General features: G+C 42.4%; 1 protein-coding gene across 7 annotated transcripts in view; it reads left to right on the forward strand.

Moving 5' to 3' along the window:
• Window positions 1-375: 375 nt before the first annotated feature.
• The window catches only part of EHBP1 (EH domain binding protein 1), a 221,909-nt gene continuing 201,232 nt past the window's right edge, over window positions 376-21,052 (forward strand). For 5 of the 7 annotated variants that reach the window (XM_030448582.1, XM_030448585.1, XM_030448586.1 and 2 more), the window contains exons 1-2: window positions 524-783; window positions 1,969-2,362. In XM_030448582.1, coding sequence (XP_030304442.1) covers window positions 2,259-2,362 — 104 coding nt within the window. In that variant the 5' untranslated portion in view covers window positions 524-783; window positions 1,969-2,258. Of the gene's footprint in view, window positions 400-523; window positions 784-1,193; window positions 1,511-1,968; window positions 2,363-21,052 lie in introns of those variants that run through there. The other 2 variants (XM_030448583.1, XM_030448584.1) reach the window with 2 other exon arrangements.

A 21,052-nucleotide genomic window follows, 5' to 3' on the forward strand; every position in this document is an offset into this window, starting at 1 on the left:
CCCTAACCCCGTTCTTCCACCGCTCTTCCCGGCCCGGGATCTCCCCTGCCTGCCGGTGCCGCCCCCACCCCCGCCCTCAGGACAGGGCCGGCGGGTCCCGGGGGGCCTCTGCTCGTCGCCGCGGGGCCACACCCCTGCCCTGACAGCCCGCTCCTCTCGCCACGCCCACCACACCGCTTTAGGAAGCGCCGCCGCCAATAGGCAGAGGCTTTTGCGTTGAGGGGCGGCAGCGCTCACCAATCGCGTAGCCTCTCCTTACAAGGAACCCCGCCTCTTCGGGCTCTTTCGCCAATCAGAAAAAAGATTGTGTTGGGGGCGGGAGAAGAGGGCCTGCGAGCTCCGTCTTTCCTCACTACCTCCTTCTCTCCGTTGCGCGAGGATCGCTCCTTTGGTCCGCAGGTGATTGACAGGGATCAGCAGCCAATGGGCTGCGGAGGGCGAGCGGCGGAGCCAATGGCGCGGCGGGGGCGGGCTGCGCCGGGCAGCGGGGGCGGGGGGAGCGGCGGGCTGGGGTGAGGCGAGGCGCAGCGCCGGCAGGAGGGCGATGGTGGTGGAGTGAGACACGGCGGGACCCGGGCTGGCTGCCCGGCCGGCGGGGCGAGGAGAAGCGGCGTGCGCCCGGTGCTTGCCATGAAGCTGCGGGAGGACGAGGACAGCCGCAGGGCGCTGCCGCCGGCGGGGTTGCTGCAGTAATGGGCAGCGGCATCGCTGCCTCTCGCCTGCCGTGTGGTGCCAGCGTCCGCGCCCGCCCGGCGGGGACTCCCCCTGAGGAGCCGGGGGCAGGTGAGTGCCGCGCCGTGAGCCTCCCGCGCTGCCCCGTGTCTCTTCCCTTCCCACTCTCCGAGCCACTTCTTCTCCACCCTTCCCCCCTTGCCCCCCAAAAAAACCCAAAAAACCAAAACCTACAACCCCCGCCACCACCACCACCTCCTTGCTCCTCGCCGTTGGCGTTTTAATTTTTAAACCCCAACGGCTCGTGGCCAACGGCTGCGGGAGAGTGGGGGAGGAGGCGGGGGGCGCTGCCCCGGCGGGCTGAGCGCTGAGGTGACAGCGGCTGCTGTGGCGGAGCGGGGCACTCTCCGCTCCTTTGCCCTGGATCGCGGTGGGGACAGCCACCTCCAGGAGGACATGACTGAACCCCAGGTTGCCTCCTTGCCAGCTTTGAATGTCATTCTACCCTGCCTCCTCGCCAGGTGCGGACACCTTGTGCTTCCCCGTACTCCTCAATGAAGAGGCTTTTTACACCGCACACAGCAGAGATGCCGCTTTCCTTTGGATGGAGAAGACCCATCTGGGTTTCTCCCTGCTCAGCTCGCTGATAAGCGTTTCTCGGCTCAAAAGGGAGAGAGGCATTTCCATTTCAATATGATGCAGCGAGGAAGATGGGGAATCCTGGGCAGCCAGGGTTCAGGAAATGCCCCTTCATCTTTTATCCTCCTCTTCACCCTAACACTCCCTTATCGGCTTCTTGGCTGTTCTTTCACCTTGGAAGGAGAAATGGGAGCGAGAGGTGTGTGTGCGTGAGAGGAAACAACTGTTACACCTTTTGTCATCAAGACAAAGAACTTGTCTTCATCTCCCTGTCTCTCTCCCTCTGGGTGCATATTGGCAGCACCTCAGCCACTTTGCATTGCTTCCCGGAGATGCTTCATAAGGATTCGGTGTGGCCCTGACCTGCCCTTTTTTGTTGTTGTTGCCAATTATGATGGTACTGATAAAAGGACATGTTGATATGTTTCCAAACAGACTCGTGGTTTGCATTCCTGAAATTGCTGCAACGTTCTTATTTATTTATTTAATTGGGGGGGAGTGGGGGGAGAGGAAAGGATGACAACAGGAAGGGTATATGTTTTTGTGGTTTACTGTAGTTGTTTGAAAGGTACGAGGTCACGTGTGATTGCAGCACTGTGGTGTGGAGTATGCTAACTAATGCTTTTTTCACCCCCTCCCATCTTATTTTTCTTCTAGTCCTGCAGTCTCCACATCATCTACCGTGTGAGGAATGGTGATTCTGTGAGAGAACTTCCTTTCAGTTACCTGTCTGCTCCTATTGCATGCTGCTCCTGGCCAGTGATGAGCCATTCAGCTAGACTGGGATTTTCCGTGAAGAAGGGAGAGGCAGAATATGACTTATAGACAGCCCACCAAGTTTCTTGCTCGCTGTTTTTACTGTGTCTGTATATAAATCTGCTATTATCAAGCACACGCACTCTTAAACCTACATTGGTATTCCCAGAGGAGCAGTATTTCTCACCATCATGGCTTCAGTTTGGAAAAGACTGCAGCGTGTTGGAAAACATGCATCTAAGTTCCAGTTTGTGGCCTCTTACCAGGAGTTGATGGTTGAGTGCACCAAAAAATGGTAAGAAATGGCTCATGCTGTGAATGAGGATGCTGTGAATGGTGGAATAAGTTGCTGGTGCTGAAATGGGAAAGATGTTGATAGTTTTGTTTAGCATGTGTATATTGGTCTTGTCTCTCCTCACTTTCTCATGCCTGCCAGTTGCAGAAGTAGCTGCGGGAGGTGCTTGTCTTGATGAGTGCTTTGCTGCATGCCTACCTTGGACCTGTTTAGTTTGTTCTGTACTTTGATTTTATTAGCTGTAATTTTTGTTATCGCACGAAGGAGGGTGCTTTTATTAGCTCGGCATCTGTGACATAGTGGTGTGGTTTTGTCTGATAGTTTTGTTTAGTTGGATTTTTTTCCTTTTTTTCAAATGTTTCCTAAGAGCTTCTTTTCCAACTTCCAGCTCAGCTCTTGGTGCTGAGTGTTACCATCTGACGTTGTTGGGAGATGACTGAGGGATGTGAGAAAGTCCTAAAAGTGGTGTTTTAATCTGAGGTGGTGTCATGGTTTAACCAGGACAGGTGGATACCCATATCTGTTTTAAATGTTTTTTTACCTGAAGATGTCTTGTGTCTCCTCCTTCTGTGTTTCCTTTTTATCTGTTAATGGGAAGAGGCAAGAAACAGATCCTTGGGAATTGTCTTAAGGCATTTGTTTAGACAGAGAAGAGTTTTGTGCAGGGGTGGGTCAGTTGTGTAGCTCTGGAGCTGACTAGACAGCAGCTAACAGTTAATGGTATGGATTTGGCGCATCTTCCTTCCTGTGCAAAATGAGCTTAAATATATCTGCTAGGAAGACTAGAAGCAGCTTTTAAAAAGTCAGACAAAGATTCTCCATTATACAGATACTTAAGTGCTGGTTTATATGTTTGAAATATTGACATTACTGACGTAATTCCTCACATTAGTGTGAGTCTGCAGTGTCAGGGGAGAGAGAAAGTACTTTCCAGACCTCATGGACTGATTTGTTCAAATCACCTTGTAATAAACTGGAGCCTCCTTTCTAATACTTGGCTTTTATTCTTGTTGGCAAGTTTGGCACTTGCATTGGCTGCTTTCACTGGTTATGAGTAATTGCCTTTACAAATTTAAATTCTATCTCTTGGAGTTGGAAATCTCTGTCAAATATGCTGGAAGGCTGCTCGCTGCTCTGTCTGAAGGGAACCCTGTTTTTTTTTTGTTTTTTTTTTAAATGAGTTATCTTCATGCCTAAAACATTTTGAAACAATATTAAGGAAAGGAATAATTTTGCAAGTTGAACTTGCCTTCACAGAATAAACAACAAATAGGTGCATTTTAAAAGCTGAAACAGGCTGTCGTGGTTATCTTGTGGGATCTACTGTCTAGTTTGGGCCAAAGAGTTTTCCACAGTAATTTTGGTTTATCAGATTTATTTCAGCAGTTGTGTTTATTGCTTTTTATGTTTTGTTTGCATAAACTGGCCCTTTTTTTTGGCTTTCATTTTCACTTTGCTTCACTCCTTCCTCGAGAATTTGCAGAATGCTTCAGCACTGAAGTATGAATGCTGCAGGAGAATATTCAGATTGGATCTGCAGCGAACTTCGAACTTTCACTTGATTTAAGAAAAAGTCGCATACAAGAGTTCTCTTGTGAACCATCTTGTTATTTTAGAAACAATTAGCTTATTGTTTAATCATAAACTCGAGTCCCCACCTAGCAAAATGTCTGTGTGTGAAGTAGTGGAACAACCTTTCAGAACCTCATATATGCAACTAGTTTTTAATAAATAGGTTGTCTTTCTGAACCTTGAGTTTACATTCTGGAATTCAAATCTACGCAAGATCAGTGCTTGTGTTTGTTATGAAACAACAGTGTGGTGGTGTAATGTGGATGAATTCTAGGAAAAATAACAATAGTGAAAAAACATCACTCACATAGTCATTCGATTGTAGGTTTTTCTGTTCTGCTTCCTCTTGTTTGGAGGTCATAAGCAAAAATATTCTTTTAAGCATACAAGCTAAAATATGGTCTTTCTGCCATAAGTGGAACTCCTATATGAAACAAAAGGGTAAATACTTTTATGTTTTGAGAACCTTCAACTAAGTCTTAACTTTGGAGAAGGTATCATTTTATGCATGCTGGCACAATCGCTGCTTCCTCTGTTTCTAAAGCTTGTCTTTGAGTTTGGCCCTTGGGAGAACAAAACAGAAGAAATGAACTCCATATGTTGCTCTTGCTGAAAGCACTCAATATATTAAGTGCTGTAGAATGTAGTTTTTTTGACTGAAATGGAGTAAGCAGTAAGTTATTTTAATGTACTGGCATTTTAACAATGCAGGGTTTCTGGAGGAAAAGAATGCTTCACTCATAATTTAAAATAAGTGACAATGCAGCCATAAACAAACTTGAACTGAGATGTGTCTGTGAGCAAGGACTGTGTATGACCAAGACAGGCTGCATGTCTGTCTGTGAACTGCTGACTTGTTAGATTGACAGTTGTCTAATTCTTCAGAAATTGGCTTGTGCTTTAGAATATCTTTGTAACTGATCATGTGTGTTTTGCAGTGATTTGTGTGGCTCTGGTTGGTTTTAGTACTTTCTGTCTCATCTGGACTTCTATTGATTTGATTTTTAATTTTTTAAATTTTTAAAAATTATTTTATATTTAATGTTAAAAATAGCTCATGCCCTTGTTTCTGGCATTAGGCTGGCTGTGTGGGAAGTCAATACCAGTCTGGTGTTCCTACTTCCCTCTTTAACAGGATTATCTCTAGGTGAAGCAGCATTTCTCCAGCTCGGGCTAGAACTCGCTTTGCTTGCTTTTTCTGCTCTATAACTTCTCCTGACTAAACAGACACTCTCAGAAGACTCCTTTTCATTGGTGATGAAGTTAGGGGGGAAGCAGGTTGTGAAAGAGTGTGCAGTGTTGTCACTCTTTCGTTACAAAAACTTTATTTTTGGGGTAATTAACAGGACTGTCACATCTGTGGCTTTCTGGCAGCTCCTGCTCACCCAGACCTAATTATTGTGGCTGCTCAGTACCTCTGAAAAATTGAGCAGTTTGTTCATTTAGAGCCTTTCATTACAAATAAATAAATATATGTAGTCTTGTCCTTAATATGGATTAGTGAGTCCTGCTACTGTGAAAGCATCATGCTTTGCATTAATCATGTAAGCACTTGATTTTTTGAAAGGCGCTTGCTTGGCAGTGCTGGAGTGTGTCATCCTCCACTTACCCTTGGAATCAGCTGGGGCAGCACAGGATTTTCCACCCGGCCTCACCAGTCATCTGCAGTCCTTGCCTGGGAGGATGATATATGGTAGGAGAGAGTTAATATCCTCAGTGCAGAGCTATTGAGTAACATCAGAAATCAGTCTCGTGCGTTTTGCTTAGATATCTACCAGAAAGAAGTTCTATTTGTTGCTCTGTGCTGTTGGAGCAGACTGTAGCTTTGTGGGATCAGAGTGTGCCTGCTATTGCTGACAGGTGTAATGCTGTGACTTCCACAGGAGACCCAGTCACTGGTGTCTAGTGCTGTTTGAGATGCCTTTGGATTTACTGTCAACCCAGCTAACAGTTTCAAGACGCCCAGGTCTCCTGTTGATCCCATGTCAAGCCTGCCAGCCTGGCATGCATCTCTTGTGTACCCTGAAGCTTCTCAGCTGCTGGGTGCCTTTGTTCAGGGAACTGAGTCAAGGTTTCGCTGAGGCACAAGCTCAGCAGAAGAGCCTCACAGGAGGAAAATACTCCTTTGGACCACCTACTGCTGAACATACGAGCTGTCCAGGATGGCTTTTATGTTTCCTTTTGTGTGATGTCTCTCAAGTTAGGAAGCCAACAGGAGCTTCAGGTATGGACTGGTTTCCACAGAGAATAGCCTAACTCCTACTGAGTTGAGGTTCCCAAGATGAAGTTCATTAGATGCTTTTATGAGCAATAAAGCTGCACACCTGAATGTGAGTCCTTACTGCTTAAAGATTCTGGAAGTAAGCATTGAGAGAAGTCTTTTCTATAGGATTTGCCATTGGGCAGTTGCATTAGAGATAAAGAAATATGTGGGTTGTTGTTGATGTTTTTATTTTATGATGTTTGTAATACCTGCCATCTCCTATATGTACTGCTTTGCTTTTAAATACTGTTTAAGAAGAGAGCAGTTCATGGTGTTCTAAAATGGTCAAACTTTTCTTGCATGCTGCCTTAGCTGAAGACAAGCTTCATTTCCATGAGGCAAGTCACCTATTCTTGTGTCAATTAGGTATGGTCTGAAATAGGTTCTGTATTTTCAAATATGCACATTTCTCTTTTGGCAATGAAGTAGTACTTAATATTTTTTTCCAAAAGCCTTTAGCTGTCTGTTTTTCTCTTTAATTGTAGTTTTATAACTGGATGCTGAAGGAATTTTAAGATTTGGCACACACTGTGCATGGGAGAGAAGTGAGCTTTTTGAGTTTCCAGGGCTCACACTAGTTGCTTCCCTTCTGGTTGCTGCTTTCCAGCAAACTCTTTACTGCTAAAGGCCACTGAAAGAGCTGGAGTTAACTGGTTGCTGTAGAAATCCTTGGGGGTTGCCTGTATGGGGTCAGGCTGTCAAATTGCTTAGTTAATTTCCTTGCTTTGCATGACTGTTACAAGGGGATTTTGTGAGCACCTAAGTGCTTTTAATTATTAAGGATGCTTGCATTGAAACATGTGACAAAAAGAGATAAAGCAACAGGTGAATTCAGGATCTCTGAGTTAAATTTGCTGTGAACTGAGCTTTTTGCTCTTCTCAGCTTTTCACTGGATTTGCATTTGCACATTAACCAAGTAGGTATACCACAACAAGTCCAGCTTGTGCAAGGAAAGCCTCTTGAAGTTTCTTCTGGTTTTTCAGCTTTCTTTTCTCCTTCTCGGTTAGATTATATTCTGGCCTCACACTCTCCATTGAGATCTCTTATTTCACACCAAATAATCCCCATCTGCAATACAGTTCAGCATTTTATTCTCCATTCATTTCCACTTTTGGCTGAGTAATTTTTGAGGGCTTAGATTGTGTATAAACTTATTTTTCCAAATTGTCATCACCAGCTGCCTTACAGGTCAGTCTTGTCCCTTCGTGCAGACATTAAAACTTCACTGTCCATGTGTAAAAGCAGTTCTACTCTGCCACCTTGCATGCCTTTCCTCTTTATCCAAAAGAAAGCCTTAATTTCAGAAACTATAGCTCTGTCCCTTTGGGCTCTCTGCCTGACTTCTGTCAGGAGGTTGTCTACCAATCCTGACTCCTGAACACCAGCTGCTTTCATTCCCTACCTTACCAAGTTAGCCTCCTGGTGCCTTTTTATAGCTGTATGTCTGTTCTGTGGACCACAAGTTAGGGATTTCTTATCAAAACTGTTTGTTGCATGTTGAGCAATCAAGAGGTATGGGTTCAGCAAAAGTACAGGTATCTGTGAAGTCTTTGTTGCTGCTGACGTTTTCAGATTGTCAGTGCTTCAGAGTTATACCCATTTGCTTTTTGCAGCAACTCTTGGATTATTTAAAGTTCTGTTTCTTGTTCTTAAAAGACCTCATCGGTAGAAGCAGGCGTGAAATTTGTTATCTGTAAGGTAGAAAGATTTGGGTTTGTCATAAATAATTGTCCTGAATTTTATTTGTCTTTGAGAGAGACAGTTCTTGCCAGCAATTTCTTGTCATAGTTTACAGTTCTAGCAGTAAAGGAGTAATTTTCTTAAAGCAGAAAAGCTAAGGTTGTATCCAAGTTGTAGACAAATTGATCTTAATGGTCTGTTGTTCACTCATTTAAAGGGGTGAGGATGTCTCCTTAAGTAAAGTGCACTAACTTGTGTTCTAACAGAAGCATTAATTTTTTGAGGAGAAACTGTATGTGTAACTTTCCTCACAGAGCCTTACAAATAAATAAAACCTGGCTCTGTTCCTGAATGCACTGTGTTGCACGCATGTAGTAAAGTATGTCTACTCTTCTTTTCAACCCAGTGGACTTGAGCTGCAATAATTTTTTTTTTTTCAATATTGGATCCCTGTGAATGCTCTTTTCATCTCTTTGTGTTATGAGGTGAAATAAAATGAAATATTACAACATTGTGTAGGCCTCATCTGAGCTGAGGCTTCAGCCTCTCAGGCTGCTCAGGCTGTATAGTGCCAGTCTGCTGCTTCAATTAGTTTTTAATTGGTTGGGGAGAGCTGAAGTCCCTTTCACAGCTTAGTGTGAGTAAGGAGAGGAGGAGGCCGGTAAGGCTGACTTAATCTGAGGGAAACTCTTCTAAAACAAACCCTTCAGTTACCGTAATAAATGCATTCTGCTTGGGTGGCTTTCTGAGAATAGGAGGGAGGGAGGGTTGTTTGTTTACTTCTAAAAGCTTTCCTAGTTTACTCTGAAGGAAGTGTGTGAAGTGTGTGTTTGTTTCTCTTGCCCCTCTCTCTCCTTTTACTTTTTGGGGTCTGGCAGGCTGTTTTCTACCTTGCTGAGGGACACTCCCCAGCTGCTCTCCGCACCAAGTCTGCTCTGTGTGTCCTGGAGTGGACTCTGAAACACAGGAACTATGCAGCTGAACTTTTGTTCCTTATTTTAAGACATCCACACAGCAATAGGGTAAATAAAGCTGTCCGTGTTTCCTTCCTCTTGTTGTCTTCATTTGAAAAATACCTTTCTGCAGCATGCAGCTTATGTAAGTGCATCAGAGCTGCTCAGCTGGGAAGCTGTATGTTTTGGCAGTTGAGGTATAGGGTAGTTGTGGCTTTTGGCACCTGGAAAGGCGTTGCAGAGACTTGGGTACTGTGGGTTAAGCATGAGCTAAAATTAGCAGAAACATAACTAACATTGCTGTTGTTTAAGGCTCTGACTCATGAGGCTTGCTGGATTCAGGACTGGGGCTGAGATGTCACTGTCCCTTGGTAGTGGTAATCTTTCTCTGCTTTCCTCTACCCTGAAGCAGAGGTGGGATGACAGTAATGCTGCCTGATGTGCTGGTGTTAACTGCCGTCAACTTCTGTTCAGATTTGTAGGGTGAGCATGAACTGTAGCAGTTGAGCATATACACCTCCCTTATGCTGCCCTGATGTAGGAGGAAAACCTGCCTGAGGGGTGAGATGAGCCACAGCTGCAGGCAAGAGCATCTCAAAGTGCTTCAGCTAAATCACTCGGATCCTGAGTCAGTGCCCTGTGCTGTCACTGTAGGGCTTCCAAGTGCACAAGCCTTTGAGATGAATCAGATGTGCAGGCCCTTCTGAACTGTTGTTTCCAGCTGCCTGCAAACTTGTAAAGATGAGCAGTGCAGAAGTAATTCTCATTTGCTTGTTGAGGTTCTCTTTGTAATGGAGAGTCGTTATTTGGAGTTCTTTTTAATTTCTACTTTAAGGGGACTTGCTTGAGGATTACTCCTAAGTTATGGCCAGGCTGTGCAGCTGCTTAACTGTCTGCAGCTGCTGAACTCTGATCTCTGGCTCTGTGTATTTATTTTAGCTCAAACTAGTTTCAGGTTTTATTTCATGTGCATACTCAGTCTCCTTCACTTGCTCTGTGGGCTTTTTTTTTTTTTGGCATTAGCTGCTGTATCAGACCCTAACAGCACACTAGCAGATTCGGTCTGTCTTTTCTAATAGATCTGTTTTGAAAAATTACTTCGATTCTGACTAAACATCACAAGGATAAAACAATTTCTGGTTCCAGGAGCAATAGAATGAAAACAACAGGGGGCATTTTAAGACACTGTTATACCAGTTTTGACTCCCACATTACCATGGCCCACATTACTACCAGTCTTCTCCTTGGTGCCACCTTCACAAACACCTGTAATTACCAGGCACCCTCTATGTTAACCCTTCTTTTTTACCCAAGAAAGTACTATTTGCTTTCAGTCTGGTGTCTGACAGGTCAGAGTTGTCTGGGGCTGTCAGATGCAGGCAGTGATTGTTGAGGTGGCAGCTGTATGCTTTGATAGGTGTAGAGCTTTTCTGGTAGCATTTATTAATCTCCAACTGCTGGGACCAGCCCTATCCCCTTTCTTGTAGACCAAGCAGACCAAAGACATTCCCTAAGTAAGCTTTGTGCTTTCCATTAGATATGTGGGCTGCCTGATTCCCTAGAATGATCATGGAATCATCACAGTATGTTAGGGGTTGGAAGGGACCTCTGGAAATTATCTAGTCCAACCCTCCTGCCAGAGCAGTTTCACCTGGAGCAGATTGCACAGAATGGTGTCCATGTGGGTTTTGAATGTCTCCAGAGATGGAGACTCCACCACCTCCCCAGGCAGCCTGTTCTAGTGCTTTGTTGCTCTTACATTTAAAAAGTTCTTCCTTATGTTATGGTTGAATCTCCTGTGTTCTAGTTTCTGACCACGATAGCTGTCTTGAACTTCCTTTAGGGATAAAACAAATGCATTGTTGCTTGTGCTTGTAACACAGTGTCATAAACTGACTTTCCCCTCCCAGCTGTGCTTGGGAAGAGTATTTGCATAGCCGGTACTGTTAATATCAAAAGCCATATTAGATGAAGTAATTGGAGAATCTGGACCACTGAATGCAGTTGGCAGCACATTGTATGCTGCCACTCAGCATGCACAGTGAACTTCCTTTACTTTCAGTGACTGCTCATTAAGTAAACTCTGAATCCCCTTGTTTACAGCAGTACGTAGGAAGAGATTTAAAAGAACAGAAAAGAGCTGTCAAAACATCTTAATTCTTTTTTCCAGCAAAGATCTAACTCAGCAGCCTGTAAATTTCCAAACCAACCTGTTGCTGATTTATTTGTGGTTTATTAGCAACGGACTTAACCTTGACAGCTCCTGGTAACACCTGACATGATTATAGCTCTGCCCATGTTAGCAGGTGGGTGACTCTGACTGTTCTTAACTGCTTGGCTGTGTTTTTCTTGGTTGTACCTACTGTCTCTTGAAAAACCGATTTAGTGTTTTTTCTCTTCCTGTAGGTAACCCAAGCAGTAACGGTATACAGCTATTGAAGATGTTCACAGGAACAAGAGTTTTTTACTCCTTTTTCTTTTAAAGTGCAGATCTTAACTGTGTAGAGTACTTGAAGTAAGAGTCTCAAGTTGAGTGAATATTCATAAAACTCCCCCTTGCATTCCTTTCTCTTTGTTATGTAAGAAAATTTAAGAATGGGGGAAGTCCTGACCACTTTGTCTCGTACAACAAAAAACCAGAATAATCTATTAATGTTACTTGGTTTTGGCATATTTGGGATGTTTTCTGTTTACTGTTAGAACTTTTTAAAAAATCCATTTTTAAGGATACCAATGGTGATGATGTTTTTACTCTTCTTTATTGGGAATTATAAAAGAGAATTTGGGCTTGTAGGCTTTGGTTTTAGTTTTTCATTTTCTTGCTAAAATATTCATATAGTAAATAGAATTTTTTTTTTTTTCTTTTTTATTCTGAACTGAAAGTTTAGCAAGAATGATCTTAACACCCTGAATTCTCATAGTGGCTGATGTGGGATTTTTTGACAAGAGGATTGACAAAGTGTGTGGTGACCCATAGTGCTACAACTGTAAATGTATAGTGCTTGAGACATGATGCCTCCTTTAATCCATGGGGGTAAGACTGTCTAGGAGAGGAGGGAACAAAAAGATAACTCTTTTTTCCTGTGCCCCATGCTTCTTTTCCCTCATTTCTGGGGTAAATGCTACACCAGCTGAAAGCTAGCAGCTGCACAACAGGGGAGCACCAAGAGTATGGTAATACAGACAGCCTGGTAAAGGATGGTGCCAAAGGGACTGTTCCTGACATGTCATCAGCTAACTGTGGAAGACAACTCTGCCACACTGCTTCTCCAAAGCCTGTCATACCTCCACATCACTGCTGTCCCTTCTCTGGAGAGTGGGGACAGCCCATTTCTCTGGACACACAGCACTGCTGTGGATGGTAGGGCTGTGCTGTCAGTGATTATGACAAGTTAGCTTGCTGTGGTGTAGTTCTTGAGCCTCGGGCTTCTCCCTTATTTTTCGCTTTGCTTCATAGGGAAAAAGCTCTGGTGTGATGTTAAAATGTGTCTGAATTTTCTGTCTGGCCAGCAAATTCAGCACAGTGTTGGCAAATTTCAGTGGACAATTTCAACCAAAGGTTATGGGCATGGAAACCTGTAGCTATTATTTCCATGGGTTTTGTTACAAACGGCCTCTGGATAAAAGAGAAGAGTCTTGGTCAGACCCTGTGGCTGCAGGTAAAAAGCCAGTAACTTTGCCTTTAATTAGACACTGGAGAATCTGCAAGGACGAAAGCTGCTGGCAGCGTGACCTCTTTCCGTCTGCCTGGAACTATGGGTTTGTTTCACTTTGTGCTTCCACAGGGCCCTTTATGTGAGTGTATTTTTGGAGCAGGGAGCTGCAAGATACATTTCTGCCTTTCTCTGCTCCCCATCTGTTACTGTAGCTGCCTCAGGAGAGGCAAGATTGAAGGGCAAGATGGCAGTTCCCTCTTCTTCAGTTTATGGGTTACCCGGTTCTGGTGCTTGGTGTTTTCTTGCCCATCATCAATAAGTTCAGTCCTGTTGATAGTTTCACTAATGTTGCTGTAATAGCACTGCAGGTAACAGTGCAGACCCTTCTCTCACTTCTTACTGCTCTACCAAGAAACAGAAACATGAAAAATTTTGCCTATAGATTCAGTTTTTTGTCTGTGGACTATACATACAGTGCACAAAGTCTGGTTCCCCCTGGAGAAAAAAATGCTGACTTTGGTAACAGAATGAATTTATCTGAAATAGATTTTAGGGAAGCAGAGCATTTGCTGTAAAGGGGGAAAATACTACTACTTCTTTTAGCAACCATTGTTAAATGGAGGGTGCTTCATTGATTTGCAATTAATGATAAAGTCAACAAACTAATTTAAGAAAAAAAAAATCTTGAGTTACTCTTCACTACAGGAAGCCTCCTATTTTCCCCATTTTGTTAATGTCCAGCTCACTGTGAAATGTCAGTGTCTCTTATGGTTGACAAAACCCCACTAAAGACCAGAGAAGCAGAAGCCTGCTGCCTCTTCAGACTCAGTGAGTTTTCTGCTCTCCCTTCTGTGCTGTGTCTAGGTGTGTTATAGGTCATGAGACTTGGTTTGGGTTGCCTCAGGTCTTTTAGAGAGTTTTTGTTTCTTCCCTGATGCTCAAGGAAGCCTCTAAAAATGGTTTATCTTGCAGTTTCTTATATGGATTATTTGCCTGTTGCATTCAGTGGACCAGCTGTGAGGGGAGGTGAGCTGGGATGACAGGGAAGCAGGAGAACTGAGGAGCAGAATATGAGGCTTTTCTCTCTGGATGTCTTCTGGTCTGCCAGTCCAAGGCAGATCCTGCTAGGCTTGGAGATACAAAAATGATGACCTAGATATGAGCAAGTCATGTGCGAAGCAAAAATAATTATTTCAGGGAACAGCCTTGAAGCATTCCTGTATTTCTGCTGACATCATCTCTTTGGTTAGCACGTGCTTTATTGTTGGGGGTCTTAACTTCTTCTACTGAACATCCCTTCAGCAAAAGAGATGTTAAAAGTGGCAGGGAGACATTTCTGGAAGCTGGTAATGTGTGACAGAGAAATTTGTCACCTATGCATAGTGTGTACAAACACATAATTTAAGTTGCAGTGTGTATATATGAACATAAATGTGAAGTGAATGTGTACATTAAATCAATCTGTGTTGCTGCATCTTAAGCAGAGGCAATGCCTGGATCTTGATGGCAAATGGCAGAAGAGGTGACTGCCACTAGTAAGGGACAAATTTTGTCTACCCTTGGTTACTCTGGGAGGCTCCCAGGTGTGCTGTGGGGCACACAAGCTGAGCAGGACCAGAGGTCTCATTTTCCTTACAACCTCAAGCCATCTCACTGGTAAACATGAAATAAAGTTATTTCATGTTTCTGAAATGTTTAACATTGTAGTAAACCCCGGGCCTTTATTTCATAGAATACAAATCCTATTGGATATAATGAGATTTTTGTGTTTTATTTAAACAGATGTTTGCTGACCTAGGCCTTGTAAAATTCGTATGACAAAATGTGCCCACTTTAAAAAGGGGAACTTACTCTGTCACATTGAGCATTCAGACTTGCTTCTGCTGAACAAGCAGTATGCACATATGTGCACTTGGACCTCATCTGTATGCAGCAGCTCCACTGTTTCACTGTGCCTTTGCAATCCTTGTCATGCAGCACCTATTCTTTCCTGAGAGAGAGGAGACAGCAGTACTGAAGTACATTACTGAGAGATGTTTTAATGGAGTAGCTGCAGAGCCAGTTTAAGCACTTCTGTAACAAAATAAAGTGCATTAATATTTCTGGTTGTACCAGAACAACTATTCCAGTTTGGATTTGTTTCTCTAATTGAAGTAGTTTTGTTGTCACAAAAACTGTCCCGGGCAAGCCTTGATGACTGAGAATATTGGTGTGCCACTCTCTTGAGTAACTGTGATAGTAACAGTCACACTGTTGATTAAGAAATCTAAATTTAAAGTGTTTCAGGGATTTTTTTTAATTTTTTGGTGCAGAAGGAAAACTGCATTATTTAAATATTTGTGTAAATATTTCGACACTGGTAGAAAAAGTCTGGCTGTTAATATCATATGATGTCAAAGATAATTCTGAGTGCATTTCAAAGTGGTTCCTTTATAATATTTTGTATCCAAAGGAATGTGTATAGCTTTCTAAATAAAAATGCAGTATGTGTCTGGCCTTTCTTAGTGTAATTTTACTGAGTACAAATTGATGTCATGATCCCTTCAAGCTCTGATGTGTCTTTATGTTGTCATCATGTTTTATTTTCTTCTGGATCTGTATAAGTGGTTATCCATATTGTGGCACGTGCCAGTTCCTGGGTGGCTGATGTGAAAAGTGTAGAGATAATGCAGCAGGCACAAAAGGAGTACTTTAATGCTCTTACTGTTTGGTGCACTTATGCATGGTTACAGGGCAATAGGAGCTTATTTACAGTTTGAGCTTTTTTAGCTTATTATTGTGTCAAAGCATGATTTCTCTCATTATGTGAACCTGTGAAGCTGGTTCTGTACACATGTGGCTGTGAGAGTTTAATTTTTTTCTATCCTGAGGCAAGTTTCCAATCACAGCAAAGAAATCACCGTGTTTTGTCTCTTGCTACCCAAGTGTAGCCAGAAGCTTCAGAGTAGTTTTTTTAGCTTCTACTGAAAGTAGAAGAGTTTGTGAGGCTATGTACCTTACTAAAAGTAGTAGTGAAATTTATTTTTGTTTCTTACACAAATAATTCTGTCAGTCAATTTGGCACCTTCGTTTGTTCAGAACAGACTCAATAAATTCTCTTCAGTTTTTTCTATGTAGATGTTTCTGATTTGGGGGTAGAAATAAGTTCCTCTATGCTTCTCATTCTATTAGAGAATGTGGTCTAGTGGTAGAAACAACAGAAGTCAGAAAATCCTGATTCCACCTCAGGTTTCCTTTCAGCTTCCCTTGTGACTGTATAGGCAAGTTATCTTTTCTATCACTCCATAATTTGTGTGCACAAATCATCTTTTATCAACTTTCTTACATTTTTTCATCCACAATTGCTTATAAGTAGAATTTATTTCTCCTGTTACGGGCCAGAAGGCCTGAACCAGCTTTGTCATTGCGGTACTAGTGTAAAACAACTAAATAGAAATAAATACCAAATGCTGACAATTTCTCTGCACAAAAATTTCTGCAACCCCACAGCCCCATTATTAATGCAGTCTTAAAAAAACTGCTGTGTGATGGTGAAAAATTATCACCATTTTATATTTCTGAAACTGAAATACAACGAAATTGCAGGGAAATCCTCTCTGCACTGATAGGAATTGTATGAATGCAGATTTATGATAGCAAGACTCTTTGTAGGTGAGGAGGAAACTGCAACTGTTATGCCCTACAAACTGGGTGGGGAAGAGAGAGGAAGTATTTTTCTAAATATGTCATATTAATAATGAGATTTGGTTTGGTTGTGTGTGGTTGGAGTGAAAACTGTTGGAGAACATGGTATTGAGGTAGAATAGGACCAGAAGCAGAGAAGCAGAGTGCCTGTGGAAAATGGGAAAGGGTATATGTGGACGATAAGAATATGCATGATCACTGATCTTCAGTTGCTGATGCAGGAGCTTAAGCAAGATTTTTGTTGGGGGGAGGAGTTTGTGTTTGTTTTCTGTTTATTTCCCTTTGAGTGATGTGTAAGAGTGTGTGTACTGGTTAAGTGTCAGATTGAGGGGAAGGGAATAATTTGTACTAGGCTCCAAGTACATCCTTTCTGGATTGACTCTTCTAAAATATTTTATCTGATAGTGGCAATATTAGAAAATAACCATAAGGACCAAGCTTCTCTTCAGTAGAGGTGATGGACAGCTTAAGCATTTAATTGCACTTGAAAGGCTACGTGTTGGTTACTCCGGGGGACCTACGCTGTTTGAGTCAGATTCACTTGCAAATGGTTCTGATAGTGCCTGAGAGTTCAAACCAAAGTGCTTTAGAAGAGGTGTTCCTATAAAAACTATAGCACTAAATGAAGGGATAGAACTTGTTAAGCTCTATGAGGACTCTGAGGAATAAAGCTGGTAGGATGGAGCTCAGTTACAGCTCCCAACAAAGCCGTGGCTGCACAGCAGAATATGGGCTTATCATGACTGCAGTAATATCAGTGTTGCTGGAATATTCTGCTTAATCTTGTTGACTTCAATATATACATACTCTGGCTGGACTAGAGTTGTTTTTTCTCCTCTATATTGCTGCAGAATTTATTCTGTGTTGTATTTTCTGCATGGACTTGAGGTGATAGCTTTTTATTTCCTGTCACATCCACAAAATCATTCCCAAAATCTAATGCTTGTGAAAGAGAGAATGTGAATATTGGGGGAGGGAAAGTAACATTTTATTTCCTACCCTTAAAAAATGCCAAGAATTCTGTTCAGGATGTTTGTTGCTATTATTTTACTTGTCTGTTGCTCCAGCATATCTGTCCTGTGACTTACCAGTGTAAGAAGAGATAGGGTAGCACATGAGCCATTTGAAATATTTATGAGCCTGAACTGCAATAACTTCTTTGAGTTTGGTCAGACAGACTCAAGGTTCTTACTCTCTAAAGAAAAGAGAGTATCACTTATTTCAGAAGTGCCAGTCTGGTTTGTGGCTGATTCTTGAAGACCAGGATTGTACAGAAATCAAATGCTTCAAAGCCAGAAAACATAGGTACCTGTTCTGTCTCTGATGCTGTTATTTATATGATCAAGTTGGCCGTGTGTCATCTTTACCTTATAGATATTTTGACTTTGATTGTTTGAACTAAGTTCTCTCCCTTTGGGTGTTCCAGTTGTAAGGTCCTTTGCATGCACATGATCCTTATCCATGTCTCAAGAGAGGCAAGACAAGGAAGGGAGAGGATAGCTGAGGAGAAGAGGGAGCCTGCATCTGTCTCCAGATCCTGGGGACATTTGCCTGTGGAGGGGTCTGTTTATATTGGTAAAGCTGGAAATATCCAAAGGGAGAGCCTGTCTACTCTTTGCTCCTCCTCTGGCCATAATTCCTGCTCTGCCACCCTCTGCCAAGAGACATTCTTCATTTGTGGGATGGTGGGGGGCTGTCAGACCCTTGGAATTAAGGGCTGCACACATTGGTCTGCTTATTTTGGTTTGCCCCAGGAAAGCTGGTGGTGTGAACCTGCAGGTACTGCTGGAGGCAGGCCATGTGTATCAAATGTGGCTTGGACACTCTGGATTTACTGCATTTTGTCAGGGTGTCACAGCTCAGAGGCTGGATGCTGTGGAGGCAGAGCACTTGTAGGAGCTGCAATACTACCTGTGCATGGGTGGAAGCACATCAGGTTTTGGCATCTGTCGTAGGGGATCCCACTCTGCCTCTTTTGGCAAATTTAAGGGTTTCTTTGCATTGTTCCAGTGACATGAGGTGACATTACAGAAACTAAAGGTCTGTTTTTATACTTTGGCTTCATAATTTTTTCCAAAGTACTTATTTTCATTGGCTTTGAAATTTTGGGCTTTCGATGACCCAAAGCATCTTTGAACATTAGTTGCATTGAAATGAATTATTAGATTCACACCTCATTTGGTGCTATATTGCTTGTCTGGCTGCAGAACAAACAAAACCAGACCCTGTATATTTTAAAACTGAGTGCTAGCTTTTCAGCCACTGCAGTGAGAAATAAGAGCTGTGTCTTGCCTGCCATGGGAGGGGTTAAAGGCTGTAGTCTGCTTGGTTTCCTGCCAGCTTTCGTCCAGGTCAGGTCCAAATGAGAGCTGCAGTGCTGAGGACAGAAGTCACACTTTCTCTGGCAGATGGTGGAGGGGAAGAAAAGCCACAGAGACGGCATCAGTACCGTGTGGTAACAACATGTTAAATTGGAAGAGCTAGATGTGCCAACACTCATCTATCTGTAAAAACCCAAGAGACAAGGTTAAATTAACAGATCAAGCTGAGATAAGTGTTTTGTGTAAGGTCTTGTCTATGCTCAGAAACTGAAAAAGTAAGAGAGCTGACTTAAAGCATGAAGTGCATAAATAAAGCCATGCTGAACTCTCCTATGAATACACTCATTCAGATTTTCTCTTGACTGCAGTAGCCCCATGATCTTAATTTTCCTCAGCATTTCTCTGAGGATCTGCCCGTTGTTTTGAAGTGCTCATACTGCCAGAGTGGCGGCTTGCACACGGGTGTGTGGTGCCAGCCCTGGGAAGGCTGATGTTCCAGCTGAATAAGTAAATAGGCTAAAATTTTGCAGGCTTTAACTTTTGAGCCTTGTTTGTTTTAAAGATGAAAAAGTACATTTTATATCAAATATGCTGAAATATGTGAAAAATCTTATTTTGCAGCATCCAAGGAGTTTATGTGCCCACGCATCTCTATTGTCCATGTTGATGACTCTGCACATAACTGGCTTTCCCCCTCAGTGCTCTATGAACTCTGCAGCTAAAATTGATTCCCATCCACTTGATGGTTAGTTTACAGAGTGGGTTTTATTCATCAGCCTTCTTTTGCCCTAAGTAGGCCAATGTATTGAAGCTCTGATTTGAAATTTATTTATTTAAATTATTTTCATTTCAGTTATTGTAATACCTGTCCAAAAGCTTGAAATTAAAATTTTTCTTTGTCTATCCCCAGTTAGTGCCAAATCTTTCAGCACATAATCTGGTAGGAGTTTTTTGCCTTTCACTGCTCTTCACTTGGCACAACCAGGTGTGCAGTAAGTTTGAGAGGCTTTGTCTTCTACTTTGAGTGTATGGCCCTCAGCACTTTGTAAGATTAAGAGGGCATTTTGCTCCAGGAACCAATCTATACTTCCTTTTTGTTCACCTTTCTGCTTCCAAGGAGAACTGCCTTACACAAGACACGTTTGTGTTTACAGATAAAAAAATTTAAATTAGAGTAAAATTAAAATCTCGGGTGAGACAAAATTACTTAATCTTTTAAGCTGTGTGCTCTACGGGATAGAGTGGCTCTGTTTCTTTATCCCTTTGCCTCATTTAATGGTAGAAGACTGGAATCCAGCCTGCAAGACATCAAATCCACTTAATAAAAAACCTGGGCAGCATCCAGGAGTCTCTTCTGTGGCTGCAGATGTTACTTTACAACTGGCCCATGCTAAGAACTGTGAGCTTACCATAGTAAGCTAGCATCAGGCTAAATAGCCATCAGGCTAAAATACAGGCATTTCACTGTAGGAATAGGGAGGCTATGGTTTCTGTCTGTTTTAAATTGATATAAAATACTGTGACAGCACAGGAAGAAGGGAGAGGACAGCACAATAACCAACGTAGTGACCAGGTTTGGTCTCCAGTTACAAACTTCGTGTGTAGAGGTGTGACAATAGCCTTCCACCTAAGACTCTGAAGCAGTTGGTAATGGAAGTATCTGTATGTCTTTGCATCAGGCACCTAAGCAAGGAAAGGGCAGTGTTAATATTTAACAGTTTATATCAAAACATTTTGGAGGACCTGTTGTACCTTGAGCAGTGTCCTCCTTTTGACTGTTAGTATAGAGCCATAAGCTTTTCAAAGGAGAGCAGGCACAGGTCAGACACAGCTTGGTGTTCTGAAAAAAAAAATGTGAAGGACCACTACTCTTCTTCTGTAGGGACACTGAACAAAAAGGCTGACCTAGCTCTCAGGTAGGAGTGTGTAGGAGTGTGATTTGAGTGATAGCTAGGTTGCACTGTAACAGCAAAATTATTATAAGAAGATTATTTTAAAAAATAAAAACTGCAAACTAAAAAAAAACCCGGCTGGAAGATTTAATTCTTTTGGTGATTTTTCAACATCAGCATGAATTCAGCTATACTGTAGGTTCTGTTTGTTCACTTTTTAAGTAGAAACCTGTTCTTTAAGACAGTAATGTTAAAAATATTGTTCATTTCCAGCTCAGCTGATCTTGGAAGAATTAATTACAATCTAGTTCAAATTGCTGTTGGGCATCTTGCAAACAGCAGTTACTGACAAAATCTGTTTAGGTTCTTAGGTGTTGGTAGTTTTAGGGCTTTTTTTTAATCTTGAACTATTCCATCAACTCTATCTGCAAATTAGGAAGTTTGGTATTTTCAAAATGCTTTTGAATTCTTAAAAGCTGTAAGATTACATTTTACATTTACATTTACATCTCAAAATAGGAACAGAGATCCTTCAATTAGGAAATTCTTTTTTTGCTTTTTGTTTCATTTACCATATCCATCCCATAGCATTGGTTTTGCTTTGTCTTTTGAGTCTCTGTGAGTTCCCATGTGTTTGTTCTTTGCCAATACTTGCTGATGGGTATGAG

The sequence above is a fragment of the Calypte anna genome, chromosome 3 (assembly GCF_003957555.1).
Source record: "Calypte anna isolate BGI_N300 chromosome 3, bCalAnn1_v1.p, whole genome shotgun sequence".
In the NCBI taxonomy this organism is placed as follows: Eukaryota; Metazoa; Chordata; class Aves; order Apodiformes; family Trochilidae; genus Calypte; species Calypte anna.